The sequence below is a fragment of the Pseudochaenichthys georgianus genome, chromosome 12, assembly GCF_902827115.2.
Source record: "Pseudochaenichthys georgianus chromosome 12, fPseGeo1.2, whole genome shotgun sequence".
Lineage (NCBI taxonomy): Eukaryota > Metazoa > Chordata > Actinopteri > Perciformes > Channichthyidae > Pseudochaenichthys > Pseudochaenichthys georgianus.
The window spans coordinates 15,815,441-15,840,438 of NC_047514.1; the positions used below are offsets into that span (position 1 = coordinate 15,815,441).

At 41.7% G+C, this 24,998-nt stretch overlaps 1 protein-coding gene across 1 annotated transcript in view; it reads right to left on the bottom strand.

Moving 5' to 3' along the window:
* Positions 1–719: 719 nt before the first annotated feature.
* Positions 720–24,998, bottom strand: part of rgs3a (regulator of G protein signaling 3a) — a 167,589-nt gene continuing 143,310 nt past the window's right edge. Inside the window, 5 exon segments of the mRNA XM_034095308.1 lie at positions 720–2,834; positions 2,980–3,146; positions 4,284–4,345; positions 5,299–5,400; positions 15,768–15,838. Of these exon segments, the coding sequence (XP_033951199.1) occupies positions 2,634–2,834; positions 2,980–3,146; positions 4,284–4,345; positions 5,299–5,400; positions 15,768–15,838 (603 nt within the window). The 3' untranslated portion in view covers positions 720–2,633.

Consider the following 24,998-nt stretch of genomic DNA (forward strand, 5'->3'; position numbering starts at 1 on the left):
ATTAAAGAGAATCCTGTTGACAACTTCAAACTTCCTGTTGTAGTTTTGGCCCCAACCAATGAGGTTACGTCTTTGATGTGTTGAGTGTCTGTCTGTAAGCAGGATTGCGTAAACACATCGTAATGTTCATGTCACTTGAAAGGGCGTAGCATGGGATAAGGAAGAACCCATTCAGATACACTTAAGTATGTATTTTCACTTTCATAAACACTGAGGCATTTAGCCTTGGCGTAGGTCAATGCTTTCTGACTTCCTACTATCTTTTGGTTATGGTAATATTATTGTACTTATAGGAACAAAGTGACATCAATTTGAATAAAGGGGATGTAAACAAGAGCAGTGTATTTTTGGACATTCACATTTAAACCAGGAACCAGACGGTAAACTGTGGATATTCCTCTAACTGCTCGTTTTAGATGTCAAATTAGTTTTCAGTGTTTCAATTTTGTGAGGATGTTATCATTTAGAGGAATTAATTATTGTTACTTTTTGTATAATAACCATATTATCTTTCTTGGCAAAAGTCAATTAAGAGTTCAAGACTGATCTTCTCACCCCTGCAAGTAAGGGAAGGAATGCATTCCCAAAACGTCAAACTATAACTTAAGGCAACTTTATACAACAGTGTGTTACATTTGTATCAGTGCATGCTTATGGGCATGTTTGTGACCAATACACATTGGCAAATGAACATTAAAAGAATAATCAGACAACACATCTCACTTCATCAGTTGGTTGGTTTATTTTTCATTAGCATTGACACCAAATGTACTCTACTGTTTCTCTTGCTATCATAGGAGATGCATTTTGAATTGTAAACAGTGAAAATGATAAAATGCATTTCAGAAAACTCCTTACAAGCAGTGTATGACCAGGGTAAAGAGCAGATTGTATCTGCTCTAGCTTTTTCTTTTAAACAACACATGTCATCTTATAGTTTCGAGTCTCTCATATTTACATAGTTACAGCTGGGTCCCATGTTCACCAGCAGAGACCTATGGGTTTGATGTTTTTGTTTGTTTTTAATGTGCTATCACAGTTTTCTTAAAGAATTATATTTACAACCATAACAGCCCCCAGCTGCCTGCTGCCAGGGGTTAACACAGAGTTAGAATCACTTGCTTAAAATTAATTACTACTTATGGTTCTTGAAAGTTTACGTTGTAAGTCAACCTTATAGCTCTATGTGTTTTTCTCTCTTAACAAATACAGTTAATACAGAGCTCAAGCCGTTCATCTTTCCCATACAAATTCAAAACTATACAAATAAATGAACAAACCAAACATAACAATCAAATAAAAAAACAATATTGCACTTAAAGTTCAGGCATTGGACCTGTTTAATGGTTAAGAGGAAAGTGAGAGCTTTTTAGCTGAGTGCTTTAGAGGAGGTGAGGGTGTCTGTAGAAGCATCCAGCAAGTTAATCTAAATAAATAAGCAAACCTTTGTACAACATTTTTTTTTTTCCTCCAACAAGAAACGAGCAACCTGTGTATTGCTCAGGAGAAATGGGGAGTGCAGGTTGGAACGCTAAAGCATAGAAAAACACTGAGTGTGTAGAAAAACCAAAGATAAACCAAGCCTGTCGTGGCAATGTCCTGAGAAAAGCTTCCTCGATTTGTCCAGAATGAGCTACAATGGGAAAGCAAATGTCGGTTGGCTGCTCGGAACATTTTATTCTTCAGTTTTCGTTCCTTGTTGTAAACAGTCTTTGGAGACAAGAAGCAAGTCGTCGTCTTTTCTTCCGCTACTGGCTTCGAATGCGACTTTAAATGTCTTTTAATGTGAGAGTGACACATATCTGCGTTTCATCACAGCTCCAGTCCGTCCGTTATTTATACGTATGTGTTCTTTACCCATCTCTGTCTCCATCTTTGTCTTTCCACAGTCTTGGGATGCACTAAGGGGAAAGCTGTTTGCAGAAGCTTTACAGGAGGGTGCCGGTGTTTAACAGAGATGCGCGTGAAACAGCCATTATGCTAGCTTTCATTCAGACATCCTGTTTTTTTTACCCCTCTTTTAATACAGTTTGAATGAGAAAAAAACATGAAGGGAAAGGACTTTGTGTCGTACCGACAGCTTTGAAGTGGCTTCACAGAGAACATGGTGGAGGAAAGGAGGGGATTTAAAGTGGGAGTCTTAAAAGGAAATTAAGGAAAAAAGTGACAAAACAGTACCGGACTGTCTTCATGTCTGCGGGGTTTTCTGAGCAACCCCTCTTTCTTCTCCAGTACAACTGGGGAAAAACGTAGAAACACAACCAAAAGACTGACACCACAAAAAAGAGAAACAGTGATCAGACACTAGCTCCTGCTCCAGCCCTCGCCTGTGGGCTTCTGTACTGTTTACACAACCATCCATCCATTCATCCATCCATTCATCCGTCCATTCATCCGTCCATCCACCCATCCTCCTGGTAACTGTGTAAACTACATTCCTTTGCAGTGCCATAGCTTTGCCACGTCCTCTCACATCACAACAACAACAAAATCATAGTGGACAGGATGACATACACAACCAAAAAGTAAAAAAAGGCAAACAAAGACACCTCCAGCCCGCTCTACTTTTTTTCAAGTCTGACCCTTTTTTTCTCTCTCCATGATTCTCTTCTCCATAGATCTTTTCAGGGCTCTTATGAAGAAGATGAAGTCGGAGTGGAGCTACCCTTTTTTTGGTTGATTAAGTCCACGTAGAGTTCTGAGCGCAGGAATCGGGGGTATGAGTCCTTCTCCATCAGCCCGTATATCCGCCTCTGTGCTAGGTCAAAGCAGGAGCGTGTCACATTCTGCAGGTTGTCCTTAGTGTGATCTCTGGTGTAAGAATCCAGATTTACCTGCAGGGAGAAACAGATCAACAAGTTAGAGAAGTGCACAATTACAATGACACCAGGAGGAGAAATGCTTGTTGTTGTTTTTTTGCAGGAAGCTGTTTTGCCATTCCCCCCCCCCCCCCCTCTGTGTGTGTGAACTCTCACTCACCTCTTTACAAGACTGGATCGCGATGTATTCTGCAAAGATTTTCTTGGCTTTGGAGGCCATCTTGGACTGCGACTTAACCTTCTTGTATTCCTCACATGCGAGCCAGAATTCCAGATTCTCCTCGCTGAACTCGGTGCGCAGGAAAGCTCTGAACGCTGCCAGGCCATCTGAGAGAAAGCAGAGAGGAGGAGGTGGAGAATAAACAAGAGGAGAGTTGACTCGAGTGCCATGGCAACCTCACAGCCCAAGTGCTCCTTGGAGTTTCAGAGACCAAAATAGCGCTGTGATGGCCTCTTGAATCATGTGGTTGGAATAAAGGGAGGCATAAAAAACCCTAACAACACTGCGGGGTACATTCAAGTCTTAACATCTTTAAGGTGACATCACCCACCCTGCAGCATGACATCTTTGCATTCCCCTTTACCCATGCTGTGAATGAACAAAGGGAAGACTGTTTCAGTGTAAGAGGAAAATGACTAACTCGGACACTTTTTTTCGAGTGTAAGGAGGAAAGGGCTAATTCTGGCACTTTGGGCATTTTAAGTTTCAGTCCAGTGAATGATTTGAGGAAGAAGGCATCCAGAAGAAAGAATAGCAGGAAGCTGTGTCCACCCACTTCTCCCGCCTGCACCTTTCCGTTCCCATGAATCACCCACGCCACGCTGATAAGCAGAGCCAGTGAAGGCAGTCATCTCTTACCTCATTCTGGTAAGCAGGAGTGAGGTAAGAGGAAATAAGAAGGGGGGAGAGAAAAGAGGCCAACTGAGGCCAACGAGGAACAGATGTAGGGCTGGCTTTTGGGATTCAACAGTGGAGAAGATAAACTGTGTGGGGGGAGGGGGGGGGACAGAAACACACTTGCAGGCCTGTTTTAGCCTTTTCTCATCTCCATGTAATGCATGGAAGTCGTTTGTTGGGATTGAAGAAACTTGATGCAAACACACGCTTGCTGCAGCTCTGTGTGTGTGTGTGTGTGTGTGTGTGTGTGTGTGTGTGTGTGTGTGTGTGTGTGTGTGTGTGTGTGTGTGTGTGTGTGTGTGTGTGTGTGTGTGTGTGTGTGTGTGTGTGTGTGTGTGTGTGTGTGTAATCCATATATCAGTGCATATGTTTCCCTGAGCTCCCCACCCTCCCCCCGCCCCCTCATGCAAGCACTGTATGTCTACATTAACCCACTATCTACAAAAGTTTTGCACTTTCATCATGTTGCACAATCTATCAAACACAAAAAGACATATGATAGCCATGTAGGTTAAGGAGTAGATGAGAAACACAAGACATACAAAAGGAATACAAAAGTGACTTACATTTGTGTGTCAGCAGCTTGTCAAGTGAGTCCCCCCATTTGAGTGCTTCCTCTGCGGTGGGCCTGCAGATGAAAGCAGAGCGATTCTTTAACAAGCCCATCTCAGCCAGGTTTCTCATTGTGTGACCCATCCGCAGAACTTTGTCTATGCTGTGTGGACGAGTGGAAACCGATGCAGGTAATTCCTCTCCGTTGTATCCCTCCTCTCTAGTCTACTGCTCTTCTCCTCTCATGCAGTTCTGCTTTGTGAAAGCTGAGAGCCATGAGTCTATCTGCTTTACTCTGGTGGGGGAGGCTTATATATTCCCACTCAATGCCACTTGGAAGGAGGGAGAGGAGGGGCTCCAACCAACCAATGGGGATGTGTTGTCAGATTTAGAGACCTCCTCCCCCACCAGTGTTTGGCTGCCCCCTGCTGCCTCTCATTCTTTCTGTAGACTGCTGTAAAGCATGCCTCTTTACAGTGATCATCTGTAATACACATCTCAGGCCTTAACTTATACTGTAAAACAAGTTTGATATGTTATCTATTTTACACGTTGGTGTATGTGGATATTTGATGTGCCTTTTTTGTTTTCAGCAGACATTCATGTTGACAATTAGTTTTAAAAATGCTGTGTTGTTGTTTATTTTACTGTTATGTCTTTTAGAAACAATTAAGAACAGATATTGCGTTCATATGTTGTTGTCAATGTGCCAGCTTTTTAAAGTTATAAAATGGAAGACATTTTAATACATTTATCGATAACAGCATACGCTATATTTTACATTATCTATATAAATAAAAATCCAATGCCAAGACACAAAATTAGCTATCTCCCCTTCAAATGCGCCATTGTTAAAATAAACATTCTCTCATTCATTTCGTTAACGCGACACATTACAAGCACCCTCCAATCCCTGCTGCTGCCCACATGTCTGTCTGCCCAGGCCAGCTCATCACCAGTTGTGGCAAGACCCGGAAAACAGTCTCACTCCCACCCACATGTACACACTGTCAGGAAGTGGCCACTTACTTGACTGACTTCATAGATTTGTCTAACTTGCTGGCTGGGTTGCTTCCTGGGGATTCATTCCTCCTCCGCAGGAAAGCCAGCCGATTCTTCATGTCTTTGGCCCTGGGTGAAGGACAGATAGAGAGAGGAAGAACAAAGGGGAGAGTGAAGGAAAGGTTTATGATAACAGAAGGAGAGAGAAAGTTAAGAAGGTAAATGGAATGAGGATGAAAGGAATGATAAAGGGGACAGAGGAGGTGGACAAAGGCAGTCATGGGAAGAAAGTGTGCTGAGCCCGAGTCCAAAGTCCACAACTAAAACAATCCAAGCCAAGGGAATCACCAATTAAGATATTCCGCATTGTAAATCCACATGAAATCAAACCCACAAAAGCCAGAAAAGGTTGAAAATAAACGTTGTATTGTGTACATTTTAGTCTTCAGCCAGGTGTGTCAGCCAAAACTTTTCCAAAAAGGCGGCTGTCAAGCTCCCTTTCCCCGCTTCGTGTCAGCGCCTCGCCTGTCAATCTATTATCTCTAACAGTCTTTCGTGTCGATGCGTCCCTGGCAGGTTCCTCGGCAGGGACTGAGCGAATGTGGCAGCAGAGAAGGAGGAGAGAGACTCAATCCTCACTCCTCTGTTTCATCACGCCATCTCCATGTGCCTAGAGGGCTTGCTGAGAGGGAGGTGACCCAGGGCCGAGGCAACAGGGCACAGTGACCCCTATTCTGGTGCTCGCCTGCAGCAGCATCCAAGACCCCCTGACCGACCTGTTTCACCTTCGAACCAACACACACACACACACACACACACACACACACACTGCCATCATGCGCCACCTTAAATCTCACACAAGGTGATACGCCAACCCTCGGTCCCCAAGGGTTCGTACAGAATCCTGCGCATTCCCATAATCCCATGGTGCCTGTCCTGGCTTTTCCCGACCCGGAGCACATGCTGCCTCATTGGGATGTGACCTCACTCAACACCCATTTCCTGAGTCCCTGCTTTTGATTTCCACTGTGGATTGGCTGGCCCGCTAATAATGCGGCACGGCGGTGTGAGCTAATCACTGCAAGCTGTGCCACCGCCAGCCATCAGCCCCCAGGAGGGCATGTACACCCCAAATTAGGAAACAAGGCTTCCAGTTATAGACACCTATGATTCTAACGTGCACACACAGGGGGTTGGAAGAACTCACAACTGCGGATTAGCACAAGCACTGTACAGAAATGTACTTGGATGGGGATTAAAGAAACACCCACACGTATATTTCAAAGAACCCCCTCTGCACCTGTGCCAACTCATGCCCACTTCACTGGTGCTTTCATGCCTATCACAGGTGTCGGAGAACTCCCAGTCTCCACCGGTGAGTGATGGGAAGTGGGAGAGATAATTTATGCGTGCGTAGATGCACGGTGGTTTCATTCGTGGCTGCGGGACCGAACAGAGAACACAGTCAGCTGTCTGGCGTGAGGTTTTCCAACTGCCGAAGGACAGGAAAGGTAGAAACATGCCCGCACACATCATACAACATGACTGCATGAGCTGTTGGGGAACAGCAGCTGAATAGCTCCTTTAAAAATCACGATGAGTGCGACTTTGTGGGTGTATTGATTCTGGTTTGTTTGGGTTTGGGGGGTTAGCTGGTGCAGATTACTTTAGGTGATTCAGTAAACCACAGGAGGCCCTTTTCAGCGCGTTTCTAAAGTTCAGGAGGCTGGAAATGCCAAATGAGTGAAAATAGATGTACTAGCAATAAATAGAAAAAGCAAAAGCATCCATCAGTGTGGATATCCAGAATGTGGAAGGTTTTTCTTTTTCCCAGGCAAGATAAGTGGAAAAAGAGTGAAATTCCCAAAATAGACTCAAAACAAAAGAAAGTGAAAGACGTTTAGAGGACACATTTTAAATGAATTCCACATCTAATCCTAAGAAATACCGGACCGGCCACACAGCATCACTGGTGGAGGGATGACTCATCCATTGATTGAAACAACCTCTGTGTCCTGTATGAGGCAGGATTATACCAGATGCTGAACTGCTGTATTAAGACCTCTCTTTTATTGCAAACACCAGGGCGCTCTTACGCAGTATCCCTGTGTAACGCTCACACAGTCTGAAGGACATTATCACCCAAATAAAAACTCTCTTGCTGTTAAATAAACTCATAACATCAGAGCGGGATTCATTAGAGTGTTCTATTTGTAGGCCGCTCGAGGCAATTAGGTCTTGAGCGGTTCATGTGTTAGCTCTAAGACAGCCTCCTTCTTGCCGGTGCATGTGAGGAAGGGAAGTGTTTTATATGGGCTGGAAAATATTTTCCTGGCCTGACAAAAGACACCTTATTTTTATATCTGGCTTTATACAAGCTGAGCCCGTGTGAGTATGATGTGACAATGATGTCATGGCAACAGTCACTTTAAGATAAATGTATGTTTCTATCCTGCCACCATGTGGGTGTCAATGGATACTGCAAACACAACGCATTTTCCGGCTTCACGCTGAACTGATTGCCTGAAATTCTTCTATTCCCAATAATTGGTGTCAACACTGGAAACAGCTTGATCCTACATAATCCTAGGATCTATACTTGCATACAGAACTGACACTATTCTTGAAAACATCTCATTTATATTGCATATCATGTAGCTGCCTCATTCAAACCACTTCACATTGGCAACCGCAGAAATCCTTTTCTCACCTCTGCACTGTGGGAGGTGTGGGAAACTCAAGCCATAATTAAAACTGCCTGTGTGGTTATTAACTCAATGGGAGTCAACAGCAACTCCGACTTGAAGGAAGGCCACAATACTCCTCCCTAAATGTGGGCAGACACATCCTTCATCCTTTGAACAGCGACAGCCAGTGGGCTAACATTCATGACAGTGACCTCCAGACGTAGAGGATTGCATTGTTATAAAAAACTATTAGCATGTTGAGTAAAACCTTCTTGGGTGGAACTCTAAACACTTAACTCTGACTTACAGCAAGAGGAGAAATGGACTGATTCAGCCACACTCTTAGGCCAACTTCAACCACGGTCACAGATATCTCTTTATCAATTTTATTCAATATCATAGATGGAAAGTAGTGTTGTACTTGAGTCTATTTCGAGGAACGTCCTTTAAGAATGATATTGCACCCAGTTCTCTTAGCACATAGTGCGAATGGCACCTCTCACAGTCTCTCACGTTGAGCACCTCTGTATTTAGAGTTCAAACTTTACTGTATCTGCAAATAGCTCCCCAGCACTAACACCATTCACAGTGTACACTAATCACACGCTAAAAGACCGACACATGCTCTTGAAAGGATTATCAAATGATGATGATCTTTGATCCAACATGTTTGCCGTCCATAAATGTATGCTCCAATGCCCAGCAAGCTCACAAAATGCCTATGTTTGCAGCATGTGAACACCTGAGTGTCTGTTTGTGCCTTTGCAAGAGAGCGATGTATGTGCTTGAGTGAAGACGTGAGAGGTTTCTGTCTCCACAATTATCTGCAGGTTTCCGTCCTCTTATTCCCTCTTTGCTTGGCTCACATTAGATACACTAATAGCACCCCACCGGCTATTCCTGGTGTTCTGGAAAGTAGGCCGCACTCCCAGGGAAAGGCTCTGGGAGCACATGGTCGAGAACTGCAGACAGACACACTGCAGATCACAAAGAACCATGCTAACACAAGCCAAATCCACTGGCCCATTTCATCCCACCTTTGTTGTTTGCTATGTAGAGCTTTGTTTCCCACAAAGAGAGGACTCTGCCCTTTGTAAAGCCCATGAGATTTGGGGTGCAGTGATGAGTACAGAATTGAAATACAGTCAGTGAGAGCAGCAGCCAAGTTCCAAGCATGTTTCTGACTCCCTCTGCCACTTTCTATTTAGAGAAGGCTGTGTATGCAGAACACGCCACACCAACAACACTGTTGAAGTGCGTGGCTCTGTGTGTGCCTCTGTGCGAGAGTATTGGGTCAAGGGTTGTGTCAGTGTGTCTGTAACGCTTGAAATAACAAATCCATGGCTTGGGCTCTGACTAAAAAGATGATTACACACTGTAACTGTTTGTTCTGCACTTTGCTCACATACAAAATACTCCAGAGAGGTGACAGATGACACACTGTAACACAAAAAGAAAGAGCAGTGCCTCACAACAAAGAAAGTCACTCTGCCATGTTCCTAGAAGCACAATGAAAAAGGGAATTGTCCTAAATTTCATCCATAAATATATCGCTATGTCATTCACAGTCTCCCTCGATCAAACCCCCCAAAAAGCTCTATTTCTGAGCACACTCACCTTCCTAGCCACCAAGACCACATGAGCAATCCTATTCCTGAAATCCAGGCTGCGTATAATAAGAAAAAGGGGCAGCCTCGAGTTAGAACTCAAAACTCCTTTCTCCAAAATAGTTTGAGCCCTTTGGTCTCACGGGGGTTTCGTCTCCCTCACTGCGACTGTCAAATGAGATCCAAGTAGAGGTCAGATAGCTTCCTATCAGCTTTAGAGCATCGATTCCTGTGGGATGTATTACAGCCCCCTCCCACGCTTCCCTCATCCTCTCCTCTGATGTCTCTTATTCTCGATAATCAAAGTGCAGATGAGCCTTGCTCTTACCTTTCCAGGTACTTCTCTGAGAAATCAACCATAGTGGGAAACATGGGTGCCAGCCTGTACGCAGGTTCACTTGGTGGGTGTGGAAATAAGACTGCATGAAAGCGTGTGTCAGGAGGTGCTCGGGGCCCAGGGGTTTGTTTGACAATCACATTCCTCTAACCCCTGAGAGGATGTGTTGGAGCTTTATATAGTTCGGGGGTCTGGGGAAGGCGGACCCTGGGCTAACCCAATCACCACGCAGAGTTAAGACAGCACAGATTCCTTCCACTGGGGTCTGGAGATTTTTTTTTTGTTTATGGGTTGGTAAGTGGAGGTGACATTTGTCTTTTGAGGAAAATCAATGACTTTACTACTGTAAAGAACTGTTCATCTGTCTCAGAACAAATCAGTGGTATAAAGCTCTGTTTTAAACATCACGCTACAAGAGAGACTTAAAAAGCATCAAAGTATCATATTATCTCTTCTGTAGTTTGTGCAGTGAATGCTTGTTCGCAAATTGAATTAAATAAGTTATAACTGGCTTAGTTTCTGTCTGAGTGACAATACAATCTAATCTATTCAATCAAGAACTGAAAATACATGAAATTGAAAAATATTTGTAGTTGTTTACTTTATCTGATGGGGTTTAAGCTGCGGCCCCACGAGGACGAAAACGGCTAAACGCATAGGATTAACGCAAACGCAATCGGCTTCCGTCCACATGCAATAATTATCCGGATAGTGTCTGCCCACACGAGACCGCTCCGTTTAGCTCCAACCGCTGGAGAAGCTGCAGTACATATGCAGGAGCCTCTACGTGGCGCTGTAACTTCCTCCACAAAAGCAGCGAAGAAGCATGGTTGTCATGGTTGCCCTTCTGTTTATTCTCCGCGGTGGGGGCCGAGGGAACCGGGCAGAGTTTTTCGCCAGTCAGCGTGTATTAAAGTTGAAATCTTCCGGACAAAATTATAAAAGTGCCGGTCAAAGGTCTTCTTTGTTATTTATTGAGCTTTAAAACAAATGAATAACGACTCTATATAATATAATGATAAAATACACGGAGCCTCTCTTTTTCCTCCCTCTCTTCGGACAGCGCCAGTGTCTGTCTCATGCAGCAGCTGATCCAGTAATCAGTGACCCGGCCGACTGTACAAATAAACATATTTATAACTAGTTTAGGGAGTTTGAGAGGTAATTAAAATAGCTAAGGGTGATGATCTGACTTGAAGTGTGTGTTTTGCTGCAGCGGGAGGAGCTGCAGGTGAGCAGAGCTGCGTGTCTCCGTCCTGTCAGATTAGACTTCACTCGCGAGAGAAAGATAAATAATCTGAATTCAGGGTGCAGTTTACTTTGACGTGGGGGTGAGCAGCAGAGGTGGGGAGAGGCGGGGCTATTGCCTCATCATTATTGCTGTAGATGTTGCACAAACAACTGTAGCATGGTCAATAGCGTCCGGAGCACGATAGCAACTCTGCGATCCGCCATTGTTGTTGGTGGCGAAACACTTCAGCACTGGCGCGGGGTAAGCGGAGGTGAGCAGAAGAGGTGGGGAGAGGCGGGGCTATTCCGCAATCACTATCAGTGATCTGAAAATGTCCGTATAGTGCGCACACACGGAGCTGTTTGACCCCCCAGAGAGTGGCGTATGCATTTCTATCCACCTTGGGACCCGTTGTCGTTTCCTCAGTCGTTTAGTGCCGTATTCGGTCGTCCTCGTGTGGCCGAACGGTCTATATGACACTAAACAGTAACGCAAACGACCAAATTCGTCCTCGTGGGGCCGCAGCCTTAGTTTAGATGTTACAACCTCAAGTGCTGATGCTTGATTCAAGTGTTGTCCCTCTGATTCAATAAATGTACAATATAAGTCCAGACAGAGTCGTGTTATAAGTTTAATGTATGAAACTTAAGGTCTATTAGTATGTAGAAATCCAACTTTGTCTCATTCTAACAAAGTTAATGAAAAAGCGTTAACACAGTTCTTGTGGGGAATACAATTCCACAGATTCTACACATCAAAGCTTGTTTCGAGGCCTTTGGGGGTGTTTCTGCATGAAAACTGTAAAAAGTAATAAACAGAGTTGCCTCAAGTCATGCTACTTTATTAGATTACAATTGAAATGATGGCGGTCAAGTTGCATTGTGTGATGATAGAAGGATCTTTATTGTCACTGTGCTTAGAACAATGAAAATTGGGGTGAAGTAGGTGCTAGGATTTGACAAGTAACAAGAATGCATGGAATAAAAACGAATCAACAATGTTGCAGCAGTGCAATGGTTAACATGTGGAGCACTCTTTAAAGCACTATTGTCTCTGGTAATGTGCAATAAGTGCCCTAAGTGTTCACACCTTGGGATCCAGCTGTTATTTCTGTCTTTGTTATTTCTTTTTTACAAGGTGATGAGATGTTCCCTGTTCAGGGAGTCCACTTAACTGTAAAAGACGTACTTGTAGATGTATTTATATAACCTGAAAGGCGCTTTTTAGACATAATGGCTTTGAGTGGTTCACATAATGTCAGCACTGATTGTACACCAAGGTCAGTGATGTCAAACTAAAGAACTAATGTTCATTTCTGCCAACTTTCACGACACACAAAAGGGCCCTCACATGGATTTTGGCAGCAAAACCATGAAAAAACAACAACAGGTGAAATCAATTGTGTGCCTGGGAACTGCTACGAGGGATGGCACAGGATCAAAACTGTGAACAATATTACTCTCTCAATACTGAGAAGATAACATCAGGTTACAAATATATATATAGAGATATATACATTTATATACAGAAACACAAACACACAGATGTAATATGTGCTGTGTTTGTAATAAAAACGTCTCTCTCCAACTGTCACTATTTCTTGCATTTATGAATCAAACTTTGATACCTTGGAATAATGTACATTTCCACACAGATCTCTCTGGTGCGCTAGTTGATGTAGTTCTATGGCTTTATTGCTACTTGCTGCAAATCACTGGTTGGGAAAAAGCAGTATAGTGCTAAGTGCAGGGATATATAGCTCGGGGTAGCAGAACACCTGGAGTGGGTAACAACATGTGTTAAAAGAGGGGGGGGGGGGGGAGGCTGAGATAATGTGGACAATGTCAGGAAAACAGCTGTGCTGGGTCCAAAACACTAGACACAGGAAGTACATTCGTACAGAAAGGAGAGAAGAAAGAAGTGTAGGAAGCGCACAGGGGGAAGAAACAGAGCAGAAGAGTGAGCATGTTTAAGAAGTTGATTGCTTTGTCTTTGTTATTGTAAACGATGCATATGGACCCAGTCGTTTGTAGAAGAAGACAGATGTAACATGCTCTCACAAGTAAGTATCATTTCACCTCTATGTGATCAATTTGATTCTTTTCGTGCATGTTTGTATGTCAAGAAATGCTGTCATCTTTGTGTCATTAATGATAAGTAGGGTGCTTAAGGGAAGAACAACAGTGTTTACGGAGTAGGATGAACATATTCCAAGTTGCACACAATGCACAGAACAGGAGAAACATTAAGAAGAGAGGACATAATATCTGGTGCATCTACGACATCCCCCACTCCAAAATAAATCCCATGGCCAAAGGTCAAAATACCTTCTTTAAGCTTTAAATTGCTGCATCTTAATTTAACCAGATCAGATACTGTTTGCCACTAATCTCCATCTACACGCTCCAATGGCTCTGTCTTTGTTATATTTAATATCAGCCTCCAACATCTGGAGGAAATAATTGAATTTCCTTTATGTTTAGTTGTATAGAACGCCTCAGATTCCTATTTATAGCAGCCAACATATTGCATTTGTATTCCTTGGAGGTACACAGAAAGATATTGTATTGGAGGTATGTTTATTGGTGTGACTGAATATGAATAAGTAGATTATTGCCCCTGGTGTTGTTTAGTGTGGCGAAATGAAAAATGGCTGGATATGGGTCTAAAAGATATTATAAGAGATGGCAGGCTCAGATTATTGAGGATAATATGGAAACTAAAAGACACGTGCGTAAACACTAGTGCTCATGAACTTCTCATATTGATTAATGGTGGCATAAAATGGTTGCAATCAATGATGGAACTAATTTTGTCTACAGGAGACAGAGACGAAACCTTTTCTTCTTCATCAGCGTCACACCTATGCAGTGCCTTTTAAAAAGCCACAAACACAGGTGGAACCATTTAAGGTAATTAGTGTTGCACCTGGCAGGGCAATCAGACATTTACATCGCAGCCAATCAACACCTTGCAGTGGGACAAGGAAAAGACAGAGCCTGGTCAACTATAAAAAAGAGTCTCAATTACTTACTTAGTTAAAAATCTCTTAAAATAAGGGTATTTATGCAAGTGAAGAGGTGGTAAAAAAAAGTGTCTACATAAAAAAAAAAGAATACTAAGTTTACAACCCTATTACATTTCTTTTTTTATGAAGTACTGTGTCCATTTAATCACAGTTCTGATTCCTTTAAAAACCAAACCAGAATCCTCAGCAGGGACAGAATGATGAGTAAGGAGAGATGAGCTAACATCATGATTCATGTTTGTTTACCTACTGTAGTAAGAAAATCACTGTTTGCAGATCATGGCCTATGAGCTATGTCAACAAATGCTGTTAGCCAAGTTGCAAAGTGTGGCTAGACTCAAATTGTTATAACTATTTCACTTGTTATTTGTGTACCCAGTCTGACCTTAAATACAATTGCTCCTTCTTCTTACATTTATTAAAAATGATCACACATTCTAGATTTAAAACTACATTTTAAGGGAATAAATAACATGTTGTAAACCTAAAAAATAAACGATGTATGCTGTTAAGTGTTATTAATGCAAATAAAGCTGGTCTGAAGCAGTTTTGCAGCAATGGACAAAAGGTGACATATTCCAGACTCAGGGAAAAGGCTGTGGAATCTTAATCACTTAATCTGCTGGTTAACTAAACAACATAAAAACTCAGCTTTTGCAGAAGAATGGGCAGCCACCAGGCCCAAGGACAGCCACTGTGAGTGGTTTCATTGTCCTCTCGGTGTGAAATGTGCTTTCATCTTGATGAGCTGAATAAAGCTCATTGAACAGCTGATGAATCGCTGAGGCATCGACACACATCTTACACACCTTACTTCTCACATGGGCGAGAATGTCAGACACACAGGTGTTACTACAGCACACACATCATTCTCCACTTAATTAAGTAGATGATGATCAGCACTGGATGATTAGCTTTCACAGTCACCTTAAGCCTCAAACGTGCTTCTTCATTTGCAGCTCTGTGAACACGTGCAGGTTTCGCACAGGCTGTCACAGCGTTCAATATATTTGAATGCACCATTAAAGTGCAAAGAAAAGTCAAATCTGAAACCTATTTTTACATTGACATACACTAAAGTATCCAATAAAGAGAATAACGTTTACGGTTTTAAATGTAGCCATTGTTGTGTGTATATGACCTGACATGTTCCCCAATCCACTCACACCTATACAACACATTGTCAGATGAGCCCTGGGGTCTCAATTAACCCCTCATGTGCTTTTTTGTATCACTCACCAATGGTTTAGACATGAGTAAAGACAAAAGTAATGGATGTTAAAGCAGGGTTTGAAATTAAGACCCTTTTCTGGATACACAAGTTGATTAAATTAGCATGAAAATAAAAGGCTGACTGAGAATTGAAAGCAAAACTGGTGAAGGCATTTGTCATCACAATGAAAGATATTTTGTGCTTGCTCTCGCTCACTCTTATTCCTTTTCGTTCTGACATATTTGTAATCCTTAGTCAAGGCATGTGTTTCTACATTTTGTTACAAGTAAAAACACAACATGCTATTCCCTGTTTACAACTTTCACAATGAGCAGATGGTGAAACTGAAAAAAGACATACACCAAAAAGAAAGGGATTTTCTTGAGTACTTACAGGTTCTTGGATTTCTTCTTCTTTGTTCCTTCGGGGCTGACCTCGCAGCTACAGGGGGATCCGGCGCTCAGCTGAGGGGAGACGAAGGAGAGCACACACTGCATCATCCACCCTCCACACAGAGAGAGGGCCCTGTAGCTTCATGCAGACACTGGGGCTAGCTTTAACTAGCTCCAATAGGCAGTGACAACCTAAGTCAGATAGCAGGCTAGTGAGTCCTCGATGTGTCCAGTTAGGCTACACTGAGACTAGTCGATAACACACACGGTCAGCCACCAAAATGAATAATCCATAACAGCAGTCCATAGTGTAAATCCCACAAGGCAAAGCTCTCAGAAGTGTGTGTTTTGCTGAAAACAGTCTGACTGTGTGTATGCAGCAGATAGTGTTTGTCAACAGAGGACAAGAAAGTAAGGAAAATCTGCGAGGGTGAGAGAGTGCGAAAGACCACGGCTGTTGTTTCTGCTGGCCTCCAACTGTGCCCCTAGGATGGAAGTGTTGAGCCAAGACCCCCGGTTTCACATTACACTTTCTGCCAACCCACCATTTCCATTGGTTAAAAACGAAAAGGAAGTTGCTGCAGGGTGGGGAAGGGGTCAATCTCCACTAATCTCAAGGCCTGAAGCTGCCCCATTGTGTGTGTGTGTGTGTGTGTGTGTGTGTGTGTGTGTGTGTGTGTGTGTGTGTGTGTGTGTGTGTGTGTGTGTGTGTGTGTGTGTGTGTGTGTGTGTGTGTGTGTGTGTGTGTGTGTGTGTGTGTGTGTGTGTGTGTGTGTGTGTGTGTGTGTGTGTGTGTGTGTGTGTGTGTGTGTGTGTGTGTGTGTGTGTGTGTGTGTGTGTGTCTAAATAATGAGCCATTGTATTACAGGAACACAGTTGAATCTGAGCTAGATACTGGCAACAGCTGCTAACACATGGTTTAATGTTCTCGGTGGGACCTAAGTGAGTTTCAGCCTTGAGAGTGAGGACATTTTGGAGAATTGGGTCCATTTTTGGCTGGCCTTCACTTCCTCAAGGTGCTGTTTTGAATAAAAGTGACACTCTACACCTCAACACACACCACCTTAAATTACTAAATCACTTATAATGGACTCCAAATGTCTGTAGAAACCTTTAAGAAGTCCCAACTTCTACCAGCAGTAACATAACAACCCATATTTACATTCTCTGCCATAAAACGTTTTACCATCGGAATCTACCGTAAGTGCCTGAGTTCATGCCGACCGCAGCTGTTGTTATCCATCAGTAAGAAAGCTACAGACTTTTTACTTCTTGCAAGAAGATCAAAACCAGCTGTTCCCGCCTGTTTCCAGTCAATGCTTATTGTATCCTGGCTTTAGCTTTACATTCAACAGATAGATGCTAAAGCTTTATCAATCTTCTTAGCTAATAAAATGAGTTTTTCAAAAAATGTCAAACTATTCCAATAAGGTTCCATTTCATGTACTGTAATGTTAATAATGCAATGTTAAACACGCATCACAGCGATGAGGGAACTCATTAACACAACCACATGGATATGTTTTTGTGTGAATGCCAATTGTACATCCATACAGTGAAAATATGTTTTCTCATTGTGTTTGTGGGACCATAATTATATTGTAAACAATCATTCTTATGCCCATGAGCAAACATATCCTGCATTATTCATCTATGTAAAGCTACCCTCCATAACACAACTGCCTTTAGTAATATCCTGTTGTACTTTCTCATTGTTTTTAAACATAGTTGCTCGGTTTTGTCTGTTTACAATCCTTGATAGAAGTAGAGCATCCATCTTCCATTTGATTGTCAAGTTAGGAAGTGTACGCTGTAGCGCTCTGCCTAAAGTCACTGTTGACTATGAAAGGTGAATGAGTGTACGTTGTGTAGGTATTGCCTAAAAATAGAAAAACTTAAGAGCAGGGACAACATATTTTTGTAGCTGCTGTTTGATGCTATACTGACAACATTATCAATGTTTTAAATAAGGTAAAAAAGTGTTGATGCTTTAAGGTTTTTAAAACAAGAGTTTGAGGAAATGACAACTGTGAATATGATGAAAAAACAGGGACAGGCATTAAGTAATTCACTCTATAGAATACAAACTTTAAATGTAGTGAACTGTGTTCTTCAATTTTAGACCTAGAATCAGTTGATATCATTTATATCCTCCAGCTCCAGTAACTTCATGCTCCAAAAGGTGCTATGTTAGCTTTGATGAGCATGTATTAAGTCATTGAGGGTCACAAGAGAAATTGAAATCTAATCAGTAAGCTCAGTGCAAACAGCAAACCAGGGGAATCATAACCCCCGTGGAGCCATTGGACAGGCGTTCCCCTGAAACCACAATAAACAATTGAAAAACAATGCAAGTTTGCGATCTCCAGAGACGTTTATCCCGATGAAGTCCCTGGGACAGGATTATTCAGGGCATTTAGGAGAACAAGTTATGCTGTGTGGCCATCACAGACCAGAGATGGATAGTCTGCATGATGGGTCAGTCTTTGTCCACTAGCCGCCTGCATGTAAAGACTGGATGCTCATTCACACCAGAATGCTATGTTTCAGCTGGATGAGATACACAGGGACAGGGAAATGTGTCTTGCTGCTACAGCAGGCATCAGCAAGGGGTTAATAAGATGCATATTTAGAATCATAATGTAAAGGGTGCATCATGTCTGAATAAATCTACACACTACCAACCACATCTGCAGCAGTAATAAAAGCACAATGTGGATGGTATCCAAGCAGAAGCAGTGAGCAATCTGAGGCTGGACCATAAAACAGAATATTTTATAAAAGATAGGTCTATATCTATTTTAAGGTATTCTATGTTTCTTTTATTTTTACGCATTCCTTCTGGCAGCCTGACTCCACCCGGGGCCCCCATACACACCAAAGTGACTTTGACGCACAACACACACATTCTCACACACACACAGTCTGTCTGGCAATAACCAGAGAGGCATAAAAAGTATTTTCTAAAAATAGCCCCAGTGTGTGTGTGTGTGTGTGTGTGTGTGTGTGTGTGTGTGTGTGTGTGTGTGTGTGTGTGTGTGTGTGTGTGTGTGTGTGTGTGTGTGTGTGTGTGTGTGTGTGTGTTCATGTGTAGACTCCACGCATGCCTCACTGAAGACCGTAAGAAAACACACGATCTGCCAAAGACCACACGACAGTTAAACCCCCCCAAGCATGGGATGCAGATGTTGACACGCCGTTATGGGTTGTGGGGTGGCAGATACAAAGATAAAGGTTTAAAATGGCTGCATGTGTGCTGCACATGTTTCTTTTTTTAATACCTTTTTCTACATTCCCATGCAACCACGTGGGAGGGCAATGATATAAACTTCCTGGCAATGCTGAAGTAAGTTCTAAATTAACTTATTATTATTAGCGTGTTCATTCAGCCAAAGTCAAGTGAGCTTAGTGTGTGTGGTTGGGAGAGAAGATAGGAAAAAACAAAGGGCTGCTATTCCGATTAGACAAGGACCATTTGCCTGTCTTTGTCTCAATAAACTGCATTCTTAACTTAGGCTCTGCACTATCAAACACATTGTAAAAACAATATTCTAAACACAGCTCTGAAACATTCTTGTCCCAGACTCAAAGTCCTCTAAAAACCTAAAAGGTGAAGAAATGAATATTGGTATTTGTGTTTTTAAACTTCTTCTCACCACTTGAACCCTTTAACCTCTGCAGCTTTTCTTCATCAGACCTCCCTCAGACTGCTTCCTTCCCTCTCACTCCATGGTTTCTTTTTATTTTAAAAATTAATTGACAAGCTGGCGTAGGAACAATGTTTCAGGGACAGCAGCTTTGGATTTGTGCTACATGTTAAAACCTAGTTTCCTGACATTGTGTGGTTCTACTGTGTGATTGTGTGTGGAAAGACCAGTGGAGCTAATATCTGTAAGAAAAAAAGGAGAAACATTTGTTGGTACTTCTGTTTGTATTTACTTTCAGTCTCTGCTATTAAATAAATAAGAGTGCCTTAAAACGTAACCACAATCGCTGTTTATCAGGATGTGGAATCTATAAAGTGCACAAGTAGAGGAAGAAATGATCTCTAAAATTGTCTCCATGTGACTCTCCAAAACAGACTGCACTACTTTAATTCGCAGGATGTATCTGCTATTGGGGATGCAGAAAACCTGGTTGTAAAACGTCCTACTTGCAAATTCATGTGTAATTACAAAAGCTATGAATCATTTTCTATTTCTCAGTTTTATATAATTGAATTCACGTTTTTTTCTTTCTAACATCAAACTACTTTGCTACCTTTGAAAAACTGACAGTGAATGAGCAATAGATAACAGTAGGTTTGTTTGACACATAATGAGGTGGCAATCAAGTCAATTTTCACTCGCCATCTTTTATTGTGAGAATCAGGCTCATGTTCATTATTAGGCTGTAGCGTCGTCTAATATAGAAAACTGTTTTATATAACAACTAAACTAATACAAGAACTGCATTAGTTTTAAGTACGTGTGTTTTTTTTGGATGAAATCACTCCCAAAATGGTCCCAGAAAGACTTATTTTGAGTATGAGTATTTCTCATGGACACGGATTATTTTCTATACTGGGCTTCAGGAGAACTGCAGAGTTGTTTAATACAGGTGTATTTAGTATACGCTTTACATTCCAGGTGTGACTTATCCATTAATAATGGACAGTGTGAATGTGATCCCGAGGGCGAAAAACGAAAAGATATAAGGAGATTTATTGTGCAATTCTTTAGTTATAATAACTTTCAGTCTAGTTCTTCCGTCCAGGAAAACAGGCCTTATTTTAATTTGCAAAAATGCAATTCCGCCAGCTGTTAATATGTTGGACTCTAATAGCAATTCATTTGCATAACCTGTGTTAGTTAACTGGGCAAACAACCTGACACAGCTTGTTTGTTTGATGATAATGTTGGCCATTTCTTGGCCTCGATGACTGTTTGCACTTCCTCGTAGATCTTGGCCAACGAGTAGAAAGAAAATAAGTAAAAGGAGACAAAAAACAGAGCTCCCTCTCTCCGAAGGACATTGGAGTAACAATGGAGCCTTTATAAGAGCCAGAAAACACAGCGAGATATGGAGGAAAAAGATTGAATAAAGCTCCAAACTAAAGAATAAACAAAAAAACGTGGGAGAGAAATCACAAAACCAAATGCTGAACCCATTTTTTTCTCATCGTTCTTTCTTTGATTTGTTGAGAACATTTCTCTGACGCGTTTGCCTCTATAATTGTGTTTGATGTGTTATTAAATAACCTAAACATAGCCTAAATGCCATGTATGGTTTTCCATTGTTTCAATTTATATCACAGGAAATATTTTTTCCAACTTCCTTCACATATAAAAAGGACATTTTGGGGTGGAATAAACTTGTGGTTGTAGAGGAGGGAGTATGATTGTGTGTGTGTGTGTGTGTGTGTGTGTGTGTGTGTGTGTGTGTGTGTGTGTGTGTGTGTGTGTGTGTGTGTGTGTGTGTGTGTGTGTGTGTGTGTGTGTGTGTGTGTGTGTGTGTGTGTGTGTGTGTGTGTGTGTGTGTGTGTGTGTGTGTGTGTGTGTGTTTGTGTGTGTGTTTCTGAGTGCTTCTGTAATTGGATGTCAGCTGCTGACACACTCACAAAATACACACATACAGTACAATGGCAAAACCACAATATGCACTAATATCGGAAAATAAACTCAGTGGTCCACAGACAGGATACTGACTCATTCCTACTCAAACTACATAATGAAAGCAGATACAAAAGGTGCATTGTCTGCACATTTGTGTGTGTGTGTGTGATGTTACCACACTGAGAGAGGGCATATATGTGTGTGTGTGTGTGTGTGTGTGTGTGTGTGTGTGTGTGTGTGTGTGTGTGTGTGTGTGTGTGTGTGTGCGTGCGTGCGTGCGTGCGTGCGTGCGTGCGTGCGTGCGTGCGTGCGTGCGTGCGTGCGTGCGTGTGTGTGTGTGTTTGTACTTGATCTGACTCTCCTCTGCCTCCTGTTATTCAGCACTGCTCAGGAGAATGCTGCTTCCTGCACAAGTACTTCCATGTCACAGGATGTTAATGAACAATGCTCGAGCAAAAGTCACTTCTCGGAGTTGCTCTCAAGAGCTGGCTGGTTACTATTAAAATGTTATTGACATTTTCTGACCAACGGATGACCTTTCTCCTTGGAATTTAAATGGCCACAGCCTCAAAATCCTTTCCAAAGCTAGCAGCTATGCACAGACCGGCCATCAGGAGCACCGAAATGCCAACAATTTCTTATTGACTGCAGACACAATGGACACACCTTTTTTGATGCTATGCTGTTTACATAAATAGTTGTATTTTTCTTCAAAAGCTGTGTTACAGTTATGAATTTATAACCGAAGTCTGCAATCTGGTGCAGCCTGCCTCTGAGGCTTCATGTTGGCATACACTCGCATAAGACAATTAGCAAAGATGATGGATTTGTCACTTGCTACGATGACGCAAGAGTAAGAACATATTAGTGACACAAGCCCCTAACAACCCCATCTATCCTACTACTGGATGTAATAGCTGACAAGACAGAAAATAAATTAATAAGAAAAAAAACATTATGCTGGCTGTGTACAGTCTTTGCTGAGATTTATTGTTTTTGGTTTAATTGCAGAATCCACATATCTTTGTCTAGCTATTACAGTTGAACAGCCATTTATCAAAGAATCATTACTGTACTATATAATAGTCTTCTAATAAATAATGATGACATCGATCAAGTTGTATTTAACATGTCTGTGTCGTAATTATCTATTCATATAGGTGTTTATTTGTACAACATGCCATTGTTTAACGACTTAATAATATATAAACAACATTCTTGGTATTCTTATATACCTATTCCGAGGTCATGCTAATGTACCGAATATTTGCTGCATCATTAGGCCGCATTTGTCATGCTTATTTGCAATAATGTTTTTGAACATTTATGTGAGTGACGTCAATCATATTGTCGCTGTGGGGCTGCTTTCCACCCCCTCTACATTTTACACTGTCATTCAGACCATGCCGACAGCTCTGCGCTCTACGTGGAAACATCTTGATAAACATAATTGTAATATCTATTAACTACATTTTTTAAGGTGTAGGTGCTACATCTGGACGATTATTGGCTACAGGATTCTATTCACAGCCAACATAAAGGGCTTCTTTACAGACAAGGGAAGCAATCTATTGGAAAGCAGCCTGCTCGTTGAGATGAGATGTATGGCATTTGGGAGGGAAGTCATGCGGTATCGATCACTAACACGCTCATGTAAACAAAGTGCTTCACCTCGCAGTGGAAGTAAACAACACATAGCATTTGTGTAATATCTGACTTTAACGTTGGCCTCTATTTGTGTAGTGACAGAGAGGTGGAAACATCTGTTCCCTGAGTTTTCTGTCTGCAGGCCTCATTTAATGTGTTTTATATTGCAAATCCATTAGCCTCAACTAGCTAAATGTTGCGGTCATATCATCATTCATTCCCTTGAATAAACAATCCATTAGAAACGGATGCAGAACAATAACAAAAAAGTCAAGCACATTATAAAGATCAGCGGTTATAAATTATGAACTGCTATGGTGCTCCTCAAGGCTTAGTACTGAGAAACTCTGGACTCTGGAAATCTATACTTAAACAAAAATAAAAGTTCTTTGTTTACTTTTTTTGCATTATGTCAGCTTTTATGATAATAACAGAGCAAACATGGATTGAGTGCTTGTGTTTTATCAGTTGTTTACTGAACAAAATGTCCTAAAGAAAAGCATTGAAGGCGGTGCAGTAGTTCTCTGTATCAAAGAACACAACTCTAGACATTTTATTTTGAAGATAATTTACTCAGACTAGAGCTAAAACATAACTTTAATATTTATTACATTTAATAATAAATCAATATATGCCTTAATTCAAGTGTAATGAATGGCAGCACAAAACAGCCAGAAAGATTAATGCTGTCTTACGGGGAAACTGAATGGTATTTTAGTCTATTAAATAAGGAACATACTACATATTGTTGTAATCATAGCAGGAAAGCGAGAATCAGGAACCCTTAGGTAATAGCTACATTTTCAAAAGAAATGTAATGTTTTATTTCATAATGCACACCTCTTTCTAATATAAAGTCAACTAAGATGTCCCTATCTCTACCTCCAGCTCTTATTGTTCCCTTGAGCCTGTTCCCGTCCTGTGAGGACAGCACGTGTGGTCCCATCATCACCCCAGCATTGTTCAACCTGACTCCTGCCTTCTGATTGATTGTGTGTGTGTGTGTGTGTGTGTGTGTGTGTGTGTGTGTGTGTGTGTGTGTGTGTGTGTGTGTGTGTGTGTGTGTGTGTGTGTGTGTGTGTGTGTGTGTGTGTGTGTGTGTGTGTGTGTGTGTGTGTGTGTGTGTGTGTGTGTGTGTGTGTGTGTGTGTGTGTGTGTGTGTGTGTGTGTGTGTGTGTGTGTGTGTGTGTGTGTGTGTGTTTCTGCATGTGCTGCTACACAGTTGTGTGTGACTAAACTTCAATCTTAGCCAGCTAAACATGCTGATCAAATAACTGGCATGCACATAAAGTGCACAGCGTACTTGTAGCCTCACTGTATGTACAAATATGGCTCTAAATACAGAACACACAGGGACTCCAACGAAAGGTTGTGATCGTTAAAGGTTGCTGCAGCCGTTGATCTCACCATTTGTTTTGAGATTGTCTGCGCCAATTTTAATTGTTTGTGGCTGCTGTATTATCTCAATAAGTAAACACATAGTTAATAGTTAATAACCCAAGTATATTAATAATTTTAAGGCAAATGAAAGGCTTTTGTCAAGTTATAATTAGATAATGGACAAATCAAAGCAAAATATGATAATGTTGGTAATTGAACTTGAATCTTTGCAACAAAATGCATAGGCACGCTACACCCTGATAATGATGTTTTAGAACCTTATTATGGTTGAAACACTTCCCACTACACTTGTATACAATGTCCTGCCTGCCTTTAGCTGTGACCTTTTATCATTTTGTAGTATTATCTTTGGTTATATGTGATCCAAAGCCTACGTAGGGTGTGAACTTGTGTGCGTTAGTGCCAGGGTGTTTTGTGCACATGTGCATATATATCCGAGAAACCATCTATCAATATTTATGTAACCGATTCCCAATTCAGCTAAAATACTGCTATGGCAACGGGCGCTGTAAACACCTCCACTCAAACACACACAGGACACAACTCTGAGGCCTTCTGGATTATCTCTTGGATTAGGCCAACGTCAAGCG